The 19,295-nt window shown below is 45.2% G+C and overlaps 5 protein-coding genes across 7 annotated transcripts in view; 2 read left to right on the top strand and 3 right to left on the bottom strand.

The window, feature by feature from the left end:
* LOC144695218 (uncharacterized) overlaps window positions 1-7,507 on the top strand; it is a 184,415-nt gene extending 176,908 nt beyond the window's left edge. Inside the window, exon 2 of the mRNA XM_078566113.1 lies at window positions 2,439-7,507. Within this exon, the coding sequence (XP_078422239.1) occupies window positions 2,968-4,269 (1,302 nt within the window). The 5' untranslated portion in view covers window positions 2,439-2,967 and the 3' untranslated portion in view covers window positions 4,270-7,507. The remainder of the gene's footprint in view (window positions 1-2,438) is intronic.
* LOC144695249 (uncharacterized) overlaps window positions 1-19,295 on the bottom strand; it is a 219,059-nt gene that overhangs the window by 117,997 nt on the left and 81,767 nt on the right. The window lies entirely within an intron of this gene.
* LOC144695267 (uncharacterized) overlaps window positions 1-19,295 on the bottom strand; it is a 556,511-nt gene that overhangs the window by 455,452 nt on the left and 81,764 nt on the right. The gene's annotated exons all lie outside the window — the stretch shown is intronic.
* Window positions 1-19,295, bottom strand: part of LOC144695193 (uncharacterized) — a 158,212-nt gene that overhangs the window by 57,158 nt on the left and 81,759 nt on the right. The window lies entirely within an intron of this gene.
* Window positions 1-19,295, top strand: part of LOC144695233 (uncharacterized) — a 313,865-nt gene that overhangs the window by 244,509 nt on the left and 50,061 nt on the right. The window lies entirely within an intron of this gene.

Below are 19,295 nucleotides of genomic sequence, written 5' to 3'. Positions count from 1 at the left end.
CCTCCTTGTGGATTGTGCCTTTGCAAAGAAAGTCTGGAGAGAGATGCAGTGGTTGCTGTCGAGGTTCATCCCGAGCAGTTCTGTGACACAGGACTCTGTGCTCTACGGGCTGTTCCCAGGGACACACACCGAGACAAACATCAACTGCAGCTGGAGGATCATCAACTCGGTGAAAGACGCGCTTTGGTCTGCCCGAAACTTGTTGGTCTTCCAGCACAAAGAGTTGTCCCCGACCGATTGTTGCGGACTGGCACAATCCAAAGTCCAGGACTACGTGCTGAGGGACGCACTAAAGCTTGGGGCAGCTGCCGCAAAGGCGCAATGGGGAAGGGTCGCTGTCTAAGACCTTTCTACCACAGCGCACCGAGAGACTGGGAACTGTTTAGAGCCCCTCGGGCTGTACAGATCAAAATGAAAGGCTGTAAATGATTGTAATATTGTTTGTACTGATGCACCTGGTGATACATTTTGTAAAAGTTTAACCTGGATTGTACCCTTGTAATGTTGTTTTTGAAATGGTTTTGAATGTGATTGAAGATATTTTATGAATAAAGTATATTTTTACAAAAAAAAAAAGAGCTGCACATTAGTTCAAACTCGAGGAGCACTGAAGGATGCACCTTCAGGCTGCAGTCCCCCTCCCTGCATGGACAGGGTTGGGGGCTGAGGGTAGTTTCTGATCTCAGCCCAGATTCAGAGGAGGCAGTGAGCAGAGAGGCAAGTGGCAGAGAGGGAGTCAGTGCTGCTCCTGACATGTCTACTGGTTTGATGATAATCATGGAAGGAGGGCTGTGCCGGGCTGTGAGCTTGTGGTGGAATACAATCCTGCTGCTGGTGATGGCTCACTGCACCACATGGATACCCAGTTTTGGGATCTGCCCTTAGTCTGCTTCCCTAGTGATGATTAACATGGTGAAGTACTCATTCATCAGTTGGGAGGGGCGTGGTAGTTTTCCTTGAACTTCTTTGACCTGAAGCCATGAGACTCCATGGAGTCAATATTGAGACTTCCCCACCTGCCAGTGGGATGGGACATACCCAGGGATGGTGACGGAGGAGTCTGGGATGTTTCCAGATTGATACGATTCAGTGAGTATCACTGCTACTTGACCAGTCTGTGGGGCAGCTCTCCTCACTTGGGTACTTGTCCTTAGACCTTGGTAAGAGAGACATCACAGATTTCACTGGGCTGAGATCACCTTAATCTTATTCTGACACAATGCCAGGATTGTCCAGATCTACCTGATTTTCCTTTTATTATTAAACTTTGTAGTGATTGTTTATCATTGTTTGCTTGGCCACTTCAGAGGGCAGTTCAGAGTCAGCCATGTTGTGTGGGACTGGAGTCACATGTAGACCAGACCAGGCAGTAGGTTCCCTTCCCTGAAGGACAATATTTGGGTTTTTAGGACAACCTGAAAGTTTTCATGTTTTTACTTTGATTCTATTCCACAAATTCCAAAATTTATTAAATTCTGTTTCACAACATGGAGTGGTTGAGATGAATAGTATAGATGCCTTTAAGAGGAAGAAAGGAGCAGAAGGATATCATGATAGGGCTAGATGAAGATGGGTGAGAGGAAGCTTGTGTGAAGCATAAACACCAGCATCAACCAATTGGGCTGAATGGCCTGTTTTTGCACTGTAATTCTATGTATGTAACTTTCCGTGGTTGGATTTGAACTCTCAATCTCTGGATTGTTAATCCAGGACTAGAGCAATTTGGCTGCCATACCTGGAGACACATTTATTGAAATGTCTTTTAATGCCTTCTTTAAAGATTTTACCTGAAGGCCTCGGCCTTTCCCAAAAGCCTGGGCTTGGATTTGATAGTTTTGCCCAGTGCTGTGGCTGATAGCTGAATTTGGGATGTGCAGTCTGAGCGAGTGCAGTGTATCTAATTTCCCAGGATAAACCAAAACCCTTTAATCACACTGAAGCAATATTTTCCATAGCTTCTAGCACTTTCTGCACAGTGTGTTTTCTCCAAATAATTTTGGAAAATAAGGTGTGGAATTTCAAAATCTCCATTGAATTAGCATTTGTCCCGAGTGTTTTTTATATTAAACATATATTGTAAGGGTAAAACAGGTCTACACCAGCATGACTCGAGCTCACAGTGAATTGATAGCCCGTTTTACACTCCGCCCGACTGACTTTTCCATTGTCCTCACGGTGCCTGGGAAAATGGGGGTCTGGGCGGAGGAAAGAAAGTAGCCACATTGTCTGCTCCTGGTCACTATCCAGTGTCTCTGCTGGAAACAGAGTGTGTGTGACAGTCAAGTGAGGAAAAAGAAAGGACTTGTATCTGATCCCCCACACAGGGGAATAACAGACTGGCACTCACTGTGGAACAGTCTCTAACTGAGGAGTCAGCCCCTTCAGCAAAGGAGGAGAAGGAGTTGGAGGAAATCATATTTCCTTTTCCTGTTTTACAGAAGGATTGCATCGTACTACACCAGAGAATACAGAGAGGATAGACACCGCAGATAGATCCTGACCATCACCCAAGGAACAACTGCACAACTGTGGGAAAACATCCAGTCCCTTCACAGCATTGCTCAACACAGAGAAGGTTGGGCAGTAAAACCATCATCTGGAAATCAGTCGGGTCAGGGGAGCTTTGACATATCATCAGATCTGAAACTGGTCAGTGGTGTGGAACCTTCCATCAGAACCAACCTTTCCAAAGGTTCGGCTGTGGGTGATCGGTCAGGGTGAGGCTGGGAAGAAGTGTGAGTGGGCTCCAAGTGTGATGAGAACTTCAATCATTCATCGAGCCTCATGAGTCACTGACTCATTCCTACAGGCGAGAGGCTGTTCAAGTGTGAGGTATGTGAGGGGGGATCCACAGACTCACATGCACTCCCAAAAGACAAGGTTCATCTCTTGTAGAACTGTTAACACAAGGACAGCAACTTGAATGGGAAGTGTTCCACGTGCGAGTTTTGTGTCAAAGCTTTTGTGATGTCTTCGAGCTTCCTGACACACCAGAGGATTCACACAGGAGGGAAACTATTCAGATGTGAGGTGTGTGACAAATCGTTCTCCAAGTCATGGAGCCTTCTCGTGCACCAACGCAGTCACACAGGGGAGAAACCATTCACGTGTGAGGTGTGCAACAAATCATTCTCACAGTCATCGGCCCTCCATGTACACCAACGCAGTCACACAGGGGAGAAGCCATTCAGGTGCGAAGTGTGTGACAAATCATTCTCTAACTCATCACACCTCCGGGTACACCAACATATTCACACTGGCAAAAAACCGTTCACGTGCAAGGTGTGCAACAAATCATTCTCAATGTCATGGGCACTGCTCAACCACCAACGCACTCACACAGGGGAGAAACCATTCACGTGCGGGATTTGCAAGAAATCATTCTCGCGTAAAACGACCCTCCTTGAACACCAATACATTCACACCGGGGAGAAGCCTTACACGTGTGAAGTGTGCAACAAATCATTCTCATACCCATCGATTCTCCGCGTACACCGGCGCATTCACACAGGGGAGAAACCGTACAAGTGCGAAATGTGTGACAAATCATTCTCACAGTCAGGAAAGCTCAGGACACACCAGCGGATTCACACAGGGGAGAAACCATTCAGGTGTGAGGTTTGTGAGAAGGCTTTCACCTGCTCCTCTGATCTCCTGATGCACCAGAGGATTCACACAGGCGAGAAACCCTTCAAATGTGAGGTGTGCAACAGATCATTCTCAAAGTCATCAAACCTCCTCCAACACCAACACATTCACACAGGGGAGAAGCCATTCACGTGCGGGTTATGCAACAAATCATTCTCGTGGTCAACGACTCTCCTCGAACACCAATACATTCACACGGGGGAGAAACCATACACCTGTGAAGTGTGCAACAAATCATTCTCCATCTCATCGACTCTCCTCGTACACCGACGCATTCACACAGGGGAGAAACCATTCATGTGTGAGGTGTGTCACAAATCATTCTCAAAGTCTTCAAACCTCAGGAAACACAAACGCATTCACACAGGGGAGAAACCATTCAGGTGTGAGGTTTGTGAGAAAGCTTTCACCCAATCATCTGATCTTCTTATACACCAGAGAGTACACACAGGGGAGAAACCCTTCAAGTGTGAGGTGTGCAACAAATCCTTCTCAAAGTCATCAACCCTCGTTGAACACCAACGCAGTCACACAGGGGAGAAACCATTCACATGCGAGCAGTGCGACAGATCATTCTCACAGTTATCGAACCTCCGCAGGCACCAACGCATTCACCAATGAGGTGCACAACAAACCATTCTCGAGGTCAACAAAACTCCTGCTCCACCAGAGAATCCATATGTGAGAAACCCTTCAAGTGTGAGGTTTGTTGTCAGGATTTTGTGATGTGTTTGACATCACCAAAGGATTCACACGGGAGAAAAAGTTTTCAAATAAAATGTTTGTAACAAGGTTTTAACTAAAGGTTTTCAATGTCCTAAAGCACCAGTGGATTCACACAGGTGAGAAACCATTCGGGTGTGAGGTGGATGACAAGGCTTTCAGCATATTTCCTGGTCCATCAACGCATTCACACAGGGGAGAAACCCTATTGGTGTGAGTTCTTTAATAAAGCCTTCACATGTTGTCGGACCTCCTGGAACATCAGCAAACCCACATGGGAGACCCTACCAGTGTGATGTGTGACAGGATTGTTTCACCTACTCCTCCTCCCTTACCATACACCAATGGCTTCACACGGACTTGGAGCCGGGTCACCTGCTTCCATTCCACTGAGAGATGTCTGTGTTGTTGACCCTCCAGTGTTCACACAGGGGAGCTGTCACTCTAAATCATTGTCTGTCTCAGCAGTGTCTGCTCGAACCTCTCCCACCATCAGTCCAATCGTTTCAAGAAGGCCAATTTGACCAGATCACCAAACATCACCAAAAGAAGACATCAATATGTATAGTAGCTCCTGTATAAACTCAGCATCCTCTCAGTGCAGCATCAGGTACAAGTCACTCACTGACTCTCACTCTGACCAAGAAGGCATTCAGATACTCAGTGGTTAGAAAGGCTTCAGCTTCTGATCTACCAGCACAAGCACCTGGGAGAGGAGCCTGGGGTAGTAATGGAGGGACTTCAATTAGCCTCAGCATCTCTGGTCTATGAAGGGGGAGAATCAGCCAGGAATCCCGTTCCTCATCAGTGACCCCAGCTGGGAAGTCAGGGGGAGGGCAGGATGTGTCTCGGCTGTGACAGTCTCCATTGTCTCACAACATTCACTATCTGGATCTACACATGCTGAATGGCCACTCAAACAGAGCACTAGAGGCCAATCAATGTCCACAGTCTGTACTCCAGGTCAGTACCTTGAGGACTGGAGGGAATGTGAGATGGAAAGAGGGCATCAACCCTTCAACAGCAATTTATTGCTTTTATCCAAAACCTTTAATATAGTCAAACATCCCAAAGTGTTTCATAGAGAAATAATCAGATAAAAATTAACATTGAATCTAAGAAGGAGATATTAGGAGGGGATGACCAAAAATATGGTCAAAGAGGTGGGATTTAAGGAGGGTCCTAAAAGAGGGGAGAGGGACTAAGATGTTTAAGGAGGGAATTCATGAGCATGGAGCTTAGATGGCTGAAGACACAATCGTCAATGGTGAAGTGAAAGAAGGCAGATGTACTCAAGACCAGAATTGGAGGAGTGCAGAGATCTCGGAGGGAGATAGAGCTAGAGGTGACAGGGATAGGGAGGGGGTGAGGCCCTGGAGCAATTTGTACTGGAGCATGAGAATTTTAAATTGGAGGCACTGGGGGTCTGGGAACCAGTGCAGGTCAGCGAGCACTGGGGTGATAGGTGTGTGAGTTAGGATGGAGACTGCAGAGTTTTAGCTGACCTGAAGTTTATGGAGGGTGGAAGATGGGAAGCTGGACAGGAGAGCATTGGAATGGTCTAGTCTAGTCTAGAAGCAACAACAGCATGCATGAGGATTTCAACAGCAGATGGACAAATGTTGAGGTGGGGGTGTTGTTAATGGGCGAGGTTATAGAGAAGAGAGGAGGTGATCTTTGCGATGGAGAGGGTTGTGGGGTCAGAAGCTCAGCTGGAGGTTGAAGAGGATGATACTGACTAATTGTTGTTGGAGGTGAGAGTGGAGAGGACAATCGAGAGGAATTTAAGGAATGTAGGAACCGGAGTAATCCCTTGAGCCTGTTACACCATTCAATTAGACCATGGCTGATCCGTATCTGAACTCTATCTACCTGCCTTGGCTCTGTAACCCTTAATCCCCTTATCTAACAATAAACCTATCAATCTCAGTTTTGAAATTTTAAATTGACTCCCAGATTTTTGTGGGGAAAGAGTTCGAGATTTCCAGTCCCCTTTTTGTGAAGAAGTGTTTGTTGACATCGCCCCTGAACAGCCAAGCTCGAATTTTAATGCTATGCCCCCTTGTTCTGGACTTTCCCACCAGAGGAATCATTTCTAACTACTCTAACAACTCGTTTAATCATCTTAAACACCTCAATAAGATTAGCCCTTAATTTTCCACATTTAAGGGAATGCAAGCTCAGTTTGTGTAACCTGTCCTCATAATTTAACCCTTTGAGCCCACGAACATTCTAGTGAATCTACGCTGCACTCCCTCCAAGGCCAATATATCCTTCCTGAGGTGCGGTGCCCAGAACTGAACACAGTTCTCCAGATAGGGTCTAAACAGAGCTCTGTACAGCTGGAACATAACTTCCACAAGGACACAGTTGGTTTTGCGGAGAAGTTGTGGGTTATCTTTTCTCTTCAGGATGGTCCTGGAGCAATGAGCAGTTTTGGCAGAGGAAAGCAGGACCACTAGTGCTTGATGTGGTCCAGTCAGATCTGGTGATAGATGGCTAAACCAGTTGTGTACCAGATACACACAAATCTTCTCCCCTTGGACTTGAGAAGTAGGGACATCGACCAGGAAGGAAGAAAGTGAAGGTAATTTTGGGAACAAGGATGTAGAAGGTGGAGGTGAGGGAGTGGTTAAACCAGATTGACAGCTACAGAAGCAATGTGGTGAATGGAGGGTCAAAGGGCAGAATGTGGGAATTAGATGTGTGTGTGTGTGTGTTAGTAAAGTGAGCCAGCTCTCAGGAGTGGGTATGGGGTAGAATCGGGCCCTGCTTTAGTTGGTGATGTGAATTATAGACAGATCCTCTTCAGGTGACGAGTGTTTGACTAATACCATGGGTAATGTTTGTACAGTCCTGTCTGGGAGGAATACTATCCTGAATATGGTGAGGGAGTGGGGGTGAGTCTCTACAGACCTGAGTTCCCACATCCCATCATACCTCAATGTAATAACAGTGTGTTCACCTTACACTCTTCCAAGATTCATTTCATGTTCTGGGAAAGATCTTGAGTTGTTTTCAAATGCTTTGTTATTTTGGTTGTTTCAAAGTTTGGTGTAAGTTAAATGTTGTGTTACTGCTTTATCAATCTTCTGCATAACTCTCAATAAATTCACTTTTTTTAGCTAAACCCAAACTACCTGTTTTGACAGCATGGTGTGTTCCTATTCACTGAAACACTCAGGAGCCTACAGTAAGAATCCTGTACACAATATATTGGTCAATGTCACTGTGGGCTGGTATACTGTCTCCATCACTGAGTTTATAATTTCCAGTTCCAGCAATATGATAATGACCAGATCATCTGTTTATGTGACGATGATCGCAGGATCCAGACGGATGAGGACATCAGGGATAATTCCCCTGCTCTTCTACAACCTATTGTCATGGGGTATTTTACATTCACCTGAGAGGGCAGACGGCGCCTTGGTTTAACTCATCTGAAAGATGGTACCTCTGACAGTGCAGTACTGAAGGAGTGCTGCATTGAGCGCTCATACCTCTGGAGTGAGACTTGAACCCACAACCTTCTGACTCAGAGACGAGAGTGCCAACTAATGGCTGACAATAGCTTATAATATTTCTGTTGTATTCGATTCAGCTTCTAAGGGGTTAAGTCCCAAGACTGTGTACAGAATACTTTTCCCCTGTAAACTGGCAGCCTGAAAGTTTGATTTGATTTAAAGTGGTAACTAGTTAGAGCTGCAGGTGTCAGTGTTGTCTTTGTGTCTGGGTTCCTGAAGCTGTGAAAGGTGGTAAAGTCCCTGGTGTCAGCTGGAATGGACATTTTAAGGGATTATCTTCAATCAGTACTGCTGATTAACCATTCTGCTTTCATTCACTCGTGAAAGTTCTATTGTTTAGGCACAGTTCAAACAGTCTGTGGAATAAAGCTCGAGGAATAACCCACTCGTCCCAAGAAAACTCTGTTAGTTTTAGTTAGGTTTTTGAGCTTGTTTTCAAATCCCACAAGGCCTAGCCCCTCCCTATCTCTGTTAGGGTGAGCAAAAGAGCGAGGAGAGTGCAAGAGAATGAAAGTGCAGAAGGGGGAGGAAGAGAGCGCAGAGGTAGGAAAGAGGAAGGAGAGATAGCGAGGGACAAGGAGGATATCAATGGGAGTAAATTACCCAGTCCCTCTCTCCTGTCTCTCTCCTGTGAAGGTGCTGATCCCACCACTGCACCTCATCACTGCCTTGGATGCTGTGGGTCTCCCTCTTCTGATCTGCTGTCAAACACACCCGGGACTACACATCCCACACTGATGTTGTCAGTTTGAAAGTCTCTGAGGATGAAGAATGCTATTCCCTCACTAGAAATCTCTGTCAAACATTTACCGGGGGAACTGAGACAGCAGCTGGAATAAGTGAGGTTTTATTCAGATGGGACAATGACAAGTTTAAATCCCCACCTGATCTGCTGCTCAAAGTCGCCTCCGTTTCACCGGTCAGTTTCCCAAACTTCGGGAAACTCATGTTGCTCCAGAAATATTTGGATTGGCTGTGAGAGACGTCAATCAGAGAGCCCCACCCACTCTGCCCATTCTCTCCCCTTCCTCTTCCACAGCTGCTTCACTTCCTGTAGGGACTCAAAACCAACTCAGGACATGGTGAGTGAACGAACACAATTTATAATAATTACATCACATAATATCCACACTAATCTTCAGGCAGCCTGACTATCCTGTGGGGAATCAGCTGTGGAAATGCCCCTTATGCTGTGTGAGAACATCCAGCTGAGAGAGCTGTTTACTCGGTGCTTTGTGCTCAACTGTTTGCCTGGAGCTGTGTGTTGGATATTGAGTGTGTTTATTGGAAGCATTTCCCTTCTGATTTACAGGCTGACTTTTGTTGATGGCTCATTACTGAATATGAGAAGGTGAGGTGTAATTATCTGGGAGGTGCAGAGTGTCTGAGGATTCTTACTGATTTCCTATTGTTGAGTTCTGTGTGTGTGTGTGTTGGGAGCTGCTTATTATCCTGTGGACTGTGAATGGTCAGTTCTGTCTGTGTGTAGGGATCTGGATGTTTCCTGTCTTTTCAAATCCCTCCAAGACCTCCCACCCCCCCATCCCTCTAACCTCCTCAGAAAATAAAAGAAAGACCTGCATTTATACAGAGCCTTTCATGACCACCAGATGTCCCAAAGCTCTTTACAGCCAGTGAAGTACTTTTGAAGTGTAGTCACTGTTGTAAGGTAGGAAATGTGGCAGTCACTGTGTGCAGAGCAAGCTCCCACAAACAGTAATGTGATAATGACCAGATTATCTGTGTTTTAGTGGAGAATAATGATTCCTCAATCAACACCAAGTAGAGACTGATAACTTTTAAAAGATATTTGAATTCCTGGGTGAATTTTACGCTCCTCAATCGGCAGGTTTGTAGTCCGGGGCTGACCCACCAGACTCCCGCTTGTCCCGACCTCTCCATAATTTTACGCTTGGATGGACGAGGCCTAGGCCACCACTCCCCCCCTGAAGGTCCGGCCCCACAGGTCTTCCCTCCCCCACTGGCATTTCCACCAACGCTTCCACCCCCTTTTTCCCACCTAGCTGGGCCTCCCTTCCCTGCCAAGAGACCACTAAAACGTGCCTGTTCCTGGACTACCAGGACTTGGGCTCTGGGGTCTGCTTGCAGTCCCAGACCTGTGCACAGCAGCTTTTGGTCCTGCAGGGACTAGAGAGCTGCCGGCAAATCAAGTTGACTGGCAGCTCTCTGAGCCGGGACTTAGTCCTAAGTAAGGGGCGGAAGTCCCATCTCCAGCCAATTAACAATAGTTGGAATGTGAAATGGCTGTGGGGCACACTGTATCAGTGGGGATGTATTCTCCACTGACTCTTCGGATGGTGGGATGGAAAACCCCGCCATCATAAAAATCTTGGCCCCAGTGACTAAATTAAAGGAATCGCATGAGAGGATTTCACATTTTAGACTTTTACTCTAACAAACCAACTGAAAGCAACACCAACTAAACAATATCTAACTGGCAAATAATACAAGAATTCCCCCTTTAACTTTTAACATGACCGAACACCCCATGCCACAGTTAGACTTTATGTCCCACTATCTGCAGATTCAGTTTTTATGGGAACCACTCCAACATCACCTTCAGCTTCCAAGAAGTTCAATTCTCCCCATTTCACTGAATCGTAACTTTGAGTGACCATCAAAGGGCACTTCTCTGCGTTTCTGGAGCGGTTCCTTCAGCGATTCCCTTCCCAGCACATCAGGAAGAATCTTCTGGTGTCTTTAGATTGCCATGGGATGTGTTGCTTCGACTAGAGACCATGATCACTCTGCATTTTGTTTGGTGTACCACAGAAAGGACATGCTGTCCTCTCTGCTGACCCCACAGGCTGCAGTCTTTGGTCTCTCTGTAAGACCTGTCTCACTCTCTCTGTCCCAAATCTCGGAGACAGAAAGTCTGTCTAGTCAGCCCCAGCTGCTCTTGCTTTTGTTTTCAGATGAATTTGCATCTTCTTCAGCAAATCCCAACCTGTTCCCATAGATACAAAACCACCTGGCCTTTATTGGGCAGTTATTCGGCCTTCTGCCAACCCCCTTTCCACAGTTTCCTGTTTTACCTTAAATTACAAAGACGGTTAAAAACATAACAATCTTACAATCTTCACATTTATAACACACTCCTGACTTGAGCCTTCTCGACAGTGGGGAGGGTTTGAGTGATCTGGGGGGGGAGTTCGCCCAGTACCTCAGGAGGAGGCCGGGTGTGATCATCCACTCACTATATTTAGCTGAAGACACTTTAACATTGGGTCTTGCACTCATGTGCTGGGCTCCAGCATAGTTGAGAATGAAGCTGTTCATGGAGCCACCTTCTCCTCTTACTTGACTGGTTGTCCACAATTCTGAACAAGATGCGATATGTAACCTGCTTCTCCAAGCGTGCCTATCTACTGGTTTGATAATAATTATGGAATGGGGACTGTGCTGGGCTGTGAGATTGTGGTGGAATACAATCCTGCTGCTGCTGATGGCTCACTGCACCACATGGATACCCAGTTTTGGGATCTGTCCTTAGTCTACTTCCTTAGTGATGATTAACATGGTGAAGCACTCACTCATCAGTTGGGAGGGGAGTAGTAGTTTTCCTTTAACTTGTTTGACCTGAGGTCATGAGACTCCATAGAGTCAATATTGATACTTCCTCACCTGCCAGTGGGATGGGACATACCCAGGGATGGTGACGGAGGAGTCTGGGATATTTCCAGATTGATACGATTCAGTGAGTATCACTGCTACTTATCCAGTCTGTGGGGCAGCTCTCCTCACTTGAGTACTTGTCCTCAGACCTTGGTAAGAGAGACTTTACAGATTTCACTGGGCTGAGATCACCTTAATCTTATTCTGATACAATGCCAGCATTGTCCAGATCTATCTGATTTTCCTCTTATTATTGGACTTTGTAGTGATTGTTTATCATTGTTTGCTTGGCCACTTCAGAGGGCAGTTCAGAGTCAGCCATGTTGTGAGGGACTGGAGTCACATGTAGACCAGACAGTTGTAGCAGGTTCCCTTCCCTGAAGGACAATGTTTGGGTTTTTATGACAACCTGAAAGTTTTCGTGTTTTTATTTTGACTCGATTCCACCATGTATTAAATTTAGTTTCACAAATGGAGTGATTGGGGTGAATAGCATAGATGCCTTTAAGGGGAAACTAGATTAGCACATGAGGGAGAAAGAAACAAAAGGATATGTTGATAGATTGAGGTGAAGAGGGGTGAGAGGAGTATCGCATTGGGTATAAACACCAGCATCGACCAATTGGGCTGAATGGCCTGTTTCTGCGCTGTAATTCTATGTATATAACTTTCTGTGGTTGGATTTGAACTCTCAATCTCTGGATTGTTAATCCAGCACCATAGCAATTTTGCTGCCATACCTGGAGACACATTTACTGAAATGTCTTTTAATGCCTTCTTTAAAGATTTTACCTGAAGGTCTCGGCCTTTCCCAAAAGCCTGGGCTTGGATTTGATAGTTTTGCCCAGTGCTGTGACTGATAGCTGAATTTGGGATGTGCAGTCTGAGCGAGTGCAGTGTATCTAATTTCCCAAGATAAACCAGAACCCTTCAATCAGCTACACTGAAGCAATATTTTCCTTAGCTTCCAGCACTTCCTGCCCAATGTGTTTTTTTCAAATAATTTTAGAAAACAAGGGGAGAAGTTTGAAAATCTCTATTGAATTAACATTTCAGTGAGTGTTTTTTATATTAAACACAAACTCTAAGGGTAAAACTGGTCTTCGCCAGCACGACTCAAGTTCATCGTGAATTGATAGCCCGTTTTACACTCCGCCCGACTGTCTTTTCCATTGTCCTCAAGGTGCCTGGGAAGATGGGGTGGGGGGGGAGAAAGTAGCCACATTGTCTTCTCTTGGTCACTATCCAGTGAGTGTTCCTGCTGGAAACAGAGGGCGTGTGACAGTCAAGTGAGGAAAAGGAAAGGACTTGTATCTGATCCCCCACACAGGGGAATAGCAGACTGGCACTCACTGTGGAACAGTCTCTAACTGAGGAGGAGAAGGAGGAAATCATGTTTCCTTGTCCTCTTTACAGAAGGATTGCATCGTACTACACTAGAGAATACAGAGAGGATAGACACCACAGATAGATCCTGACCATCATCCAATCCCTTCACAGCATTGCTCAACACAGAGAAGGTTGGGCAGTGAAGCCATCATCTGGACAGCGGTCGGGTCAGGGGAGCTTTGACATATCATCAGATCTGAAACTGGTCAGTGGTGTGGAACCTTCCATCAGAACCAACCTTTCTGAAGGTTCGGCTGTGGGTGATCGGTCAGGGTGAGGCTGGGAAGAAGTGTGAGTGGCTCCAAGTGTGATGAGAGCTTCAGTCATTCATCGAGTCTCATGAACTCCTGACTCATTCCTACAGGTGAGAGGCTGTTCAAGAATAAGGTGTGTATTGAGGGCTCCACAGGCTCATAAAATCACCTAACACACAAGGTACATCTCTTGTAGAACTGTTAACGCAAGGGCAGCCACATGGAAGAGAAACCATTCAAACATGTGTGACCAAATCTTCACACTGTTATCAACAATCATGAGACACCATCGGATCCACACTGGGGAGAAGCCTTTCAAGTATGAGGTGTGTGAGAATTCAGTGTTGGACGCATGGCCCCTATGTGCACACCAATGCATTCACACTGGGGAGAAATCATTCACATGCAAGGTATGTCAGAAATCATTCTCAGATTCATCGAAGCTGCATGCACATCTACACATTCATACAGGGGAGAAGCCCTTCACGTGCAAAGATTGTGACAAAGGCTTCACGCGGTTATCGAGCCTCCTGGTCCATCAGAGAATCCACATGGGGAAAACCTGCAAATGTGAGGTTTATGATAAAGCTTTTGTGACATCTATGAAGCTTCTGTTACACCAGAGAATTCACACAGGGGAGAAACCCTTCAGGTGTGAGGTTTTTGAGACGTCTTTCACCGAATCCTCTGAGCTCCTGGCGCAGAGGATTCACATGGGAGAAACCATTCAAGTGCGATGTCTGTGAAAAAACCTTCACACAGTTATCAAGCCTCACAAGACATCAGGCAATCCACACAGGAGAGAAACCCTTCAAGAGTGAGGTTTGTGATAAAACTTTTGTAACATCCATGAGGCTTTTGATGCACCAGAGAATTCACAAAAGGGAAAACCCTTCAGGTGTGAGGTGTGTAATAAGGGCTTTACACAATCATCAGAGCTGGCGAGACCCCAACACATTCCACAGGAGAGAAGATGTTCACGGGTGAGGTTTGTGACAAAGCTTTCACACAGTTATCGAACCTCCTGCAACATCAGACAATCCACACAGGGGAGTAACATTCAAATGTGTGGTTTACGATAAAGCTTTCGTGCACCTTCAAACTTCATGGGATGCCAGAGAATTCACGCAGGGCGAGACTCTTAAGGTGCAATGTTTGTGACAAGGTTTTCACTCCTCTGAGGCCCTGAAGCACCAGTGGATTCACACAGGAGAGAAACCATTCAGGTGTGAGGTGTGTGACAAGGCTTTCACATAGTCAGTGCATCTCCTGAGCCATCAACACACTCACATGGGGGAGAGATCCTATCAGAGTGAGTAATGTAATAAAGCCTTCACACAGTTGTCAGACCTCCTGGAACATCAGTGAACCCACACGGAAGACAAACTCTTCCAGTGTGACGTGTGTCTGGATTGTTTCACCTACTCCTCCTCTCTCACCATCCACCAACGTCTCCACACGAACTTGGAGCCGGATCACCTGTTTCCATTGCACTAATAGTTGTCTGTGTTGTTTACCCTCCAGTGCTCACACAGGGGAGCTGTCGTTCCAAAGCACTGTCTGTCTCAGCAGTGTCTGTCTCAAACCTCTCCCACCATCAGTCCAATCGTTTCAAGAAGGCCAATTTAACCATTGACCAGACCACCAAACATCACCAATGAAGACATCAATACATATAGAAGCTCCTGTATAAACTCAGCATCCTTTCAGTACAGCACCAGGCACAAGTCACTCACTGACTCTAACTTTGACCAAGAAGGCAATCAGATACTCAATGGTTAGAAAGGCTTCAGCTTCTGATCTACCAGCACAAGCACCCGGGGGAGGAGCCATTCCTGGGGTAGTAATGGAGGGACTTCAATTAACCTTCAGCATCCCTGGTCTATGGAGGGGGAGAATCAGCCAGGAATCCCATTCCTCATATGTGACCCCAACTGGGAAGTCGGGGAGGGCAGGATGTGTCTCGGCTGTGGCAGTCTCCATTGTCTCACAACATTCACTGTCTGGGTCTACACATGCTGAATGGCCACTCGAACAGAGCACTAGAGGCCAATCAATGTCCATAGTCTGTACTCCAGGTCAGTACCTTGAGGACTGGGGGGAATGTGAGAGGACAACAGCTTGTATTTATAGAGCACTTTAACATAGTCAAACATCCCAAAGTGTTTCATGAGACATTATTTTTCTCTGATTAACACTGAGACAAAGAAGGAGCTATTAGGAGAGGATGACAAAAATTATGGTAAAAGAGGTGGGATTTAAGGAGGGTTCTAAAGGAGGGGAGAGGGACAAAGATGCAGAGAGGTTTAAGGAGCGAATTCATGAGCATGGAACCTGGATGGCTGAAGACACAATCGTCAATGGTGAAGTGAAGGAAGTGGAGCAGATGTACTAAAGGCCAGAATTGGAGGAGTGCAGAGATCTCAGAGGGAGATGCGACTAGAGGTGACAGATAGGGAGGGGGGTGAGGCCATGGAACACTTTGTACTGGAGCATGAGAATTTTAAATTGGAGGCACTGGGGGAACTGGGAACCAGTGTAGGTCAGCGAGCACAGGGGTGATAGGTGTGTGAGTTAGGATAGAGACCGCAGAGTTTTAGCTGAGCTGAAGTTTATGGAGGGTGGAAGATGGGAACCTGGACAGGAAAGCATTGGAATGGTCTAGTCTAGTCTAGAAGCAACAACAGCATGGATGAGGATTTCAACAGCAAATGGACTAATGTGGGGGTGGGGGTGTTGGAAATGGGCAATGTTACAGAGGAGGAAATGGGTGATTTTAGTGATAGAGTGGGCAGAGAGAAACTATTCTATCAACTCGTTTAATCGTTTTAAACACCTCAATTAGATTACCGCTTAATTTTCTACATTCAGGGGAACACATGCTCAGTCTGTACAACCTGTCCTCATAATTTAACCCTTTTAGCCTCAGGAACATTCTGGTGAATCTACACAGCACTCCCTCCAAGGCCAATATATCCTTCCTGAGGTGCGGTGCCCTGAACTGAACACAGTTCTCCAGATAGGGTCTAAACAGAGCTCTGTACAGCTGGAACATAACTTCCACAAGGACACAGTTGGCTTTGAGAAGGAGAAGTTGTGGGTTATCTTTTCTCTTCAGGATGGTCCTGGAGTAATGAGCAGTTTTGGCAGAGGAAAGCAGGACCACTAGTGCTTGATGTGGCCCAGTCAGATCTGGGGATGGATGGCTAAACTAGTTGTGTACAGATACGCTCAAATCTTCACCCCTTGAGTGAAGCAGGGAGATGGAGCAGGAAGGGAGTGAAGGTAATTTTGGGAACCATGGTGTAGAAGGTGGATATGAGGGAGTGATTAAACCAGATTGACAGCTACAGAAGCATTGTGGTGAATGGAGGGTCAAAGGGCAGAGAGTTGGGAATGAGAAAGCGCTGTCCAATTCACTTGGGGGAAGAGTGTCTTCCAGGAATGGAAACTGATTGGTCCATGGACCCACATGACCACTGGATCTCCGTAACCATTGGTGGGTTTGTATGATGGAAACGAGCTCCATCCTGTGTCACTAAAGATTGGGGTCATTTCTGACTATCAGAATTGGGAGCCAGACTAAAGTACAAGGATTATAAAGAAACTTCTGTCTGTAGTATTCTGAGAGAGTTTCCCCTGATGTGAGTGTGTGTGTTTGTGTGTGTGTTAGTAAAGTGAGCCAGCTCTCAGGAGTGGGTATGGGGTAGAATCGAACTCTGCTTTAGTTGGTGATGTGAATTATGGACAGATCCTCTTCAGGTGACGGGTGTTTGACTGACTAATACTTTGGGGAATGTTTGTACTCTCCTATCTGGGAGGACTACTATCTTGAGTATGGTGAGGTAGTGGGGGTGAGTCTCTACAGACCTGAGATCCCTCAGCCCATCATACCTCAATGTAATAACGGTGTGATATAGAAACTCTATCTAATTCCTTCTGTGGTAGAGAATTTTACCCGCCCCAGCCAGAGGAAATATCATGCCTGCATCCAGTCTGCCCAGTCCTGTCAGAATTCTATACATTTCAAAGAGATCCCCTCTTATTCCTCTAAACTACAGTGAATATAGATCTAGTCGACCCAATCTCTCCTCATACGACAATTCTTCCATCCTAGGAATCAGTCTCGTGAACCTTCACTGCACTTCCTCGTCTATGGCAAGTATATCCTTTCTTAGTTAAAGAGACCAAAACTGCACACAATACTCCAGGTGAGGTCTCACCAAGGCCCTGTACAGCTACAGTAAAACATCCTTGCTTTTAAGTCCTCTTGCAATGAAGGCCAACATACCATTTGTCTTGCTAGCTGTTTGCTGCACCTGCATGCTTGCTTTCAGTGACTGGTGTACAAGGCCACCCAGGTCCCTTTGTACACCAACATTTCCTAACGTATCGCTATTTAAATAATACTCTGTTATTCTGTTTTTCCTACCGAAGTGGATAACTTCACACTTAACCACATTATACTGTGTTTGCCATGTATTTGCCCACTCACCCAACTTGTCTAAATCGCCTTGAAGCCTCTTAACATCCTCCTCACCACTCACTTTCCCACCTCATTTTGTGTTGTCAGCAAACTTGGAAATATTACATTACCAAATCATTGATATATATTGTGAACAGCTGGGTCCCAAGCACTGATCCCTGCGGTACCCACTCGTCACCGGCTGCCATTCTGAAAAAGACCCATTTATACCTACTCTCTGTTTCCTGTCTGCTAACCAATTCTCAATCCATGCCAATATAATACTCCAAATCCCAAGTGCTTTAATTTTTCACAAATTCCTCTTATAACTACATAACCCTCTTATGTGGGACTTTATCAAAAACTTTCTGAAAATCCAAATACACCACATCCACTGGTTCTCCCTTATCTATCCTGCTAGTTATGTCCTCAAAAAACTCCAGTATGTTTGTCAAACATGATTTCCCTTTCATATATCCATTTTGCCTTTATCTAATCCCATTGATATTTTCTAAGTGTCCTCTTATCACATCCTTTATAATAGACTCCAGCATTTTCCCTACCATTATTGTTAGGCTAACTGGTCTGTAATTTGCTGCTTTCTCCTTCCCCCCTTTTTTAAATGGTGGGGTTACACTTGCCTCCCTCCAATCTGCCAGGACTGTTGCAGAATCTACATAACTTTGGAAGATGACAACCAACACATCCACTATTTCCATGGCCACCTCCTTTAGTATCCATTAGTTCCCTGCCGCAGCATGTGAATTATTGCCAAAAAGCCAGTTACCATTAGAAAACACGGGAACTCAGCCTGGGAGGCAGCCAATTAGCCAGCCAGCTGGGTTTTCAGACAGTAAACATGCTGCTTAAAAATTCACAAATTCGATGAGAACTATTAATAATTTGTTTCTGTAAGGGGACAGTAGACAATGGAAGTCTGTTTGATTTCTGCTAGAATTTCTTTTAAAACGACACCATAGCTAAAAGTCAGTCAGTCAGCCATCTTGGGCACATGGATTGAGTTCTAGGCTTTTTGAATTCCCCTAAGGTTTAATCAAAGATGCTTTAATTATTAAAATTAAAATTATTAAAAATTTATACTAGATTGTAAGTATACTTTTCTTTAATCAATATTTGTTTGCATATCCAAACTCTTTATGAAGATGGATTCAAATATGTTATCTTAAATAGAACTGGCATGTTATAATTAGCTTTAGTTATCATTTATGCTATGATGTAATTTTCTTCTATAAAATGTAATCTATAATTGGTTTTTACAATAAATATTCATTAAATAAATATAAAAGAGTTGTAGTCTCACATTTATATCCTCATGAGCCCACATTTAATAACAATATCCTAGAATTCTAAGTTAGGACTCTAAGAGCTGATATTGGAAACTCAACAACAGTTTATTTTGCTAAAATATACCTTGATGTATATTCTATCTTGAGATACCTTTGCTGGTTGGGAAACACCTGGGAGAAAGGACATTTTATTTCAGGACCCAGTCTATAGTTGGTAAAGCTGACTAAGTTCCTTCAGTGATTTGAAATTTCTTTTCGTTGAGGTTCTAAGTTAACAATAAGTTCAAGGGAATAGGTTTACCTTGCTAAGAGGTAAAGGTAGTAGAACCATTAACAGTGGCATTGGTGT

The sequence above is a fragment of the Cetorhinus maximus genome, chromosome 21, assembly GCF_964194155.1.
Source record: "Cetorhinus maximus chromosome 21, sCetMax3.hap1.1, whole genome shotgun sequence".
Lineage (NCBI taxonomy): Eukaryota > Metazoa > Chordata > Chondrichthyes > Lamniformes > Cetorhinidae > Cetorhinus > Cetorhinus maximus.
This window is presented reverse-complemented; position numbering and strand designations above follow the sequence as displayed.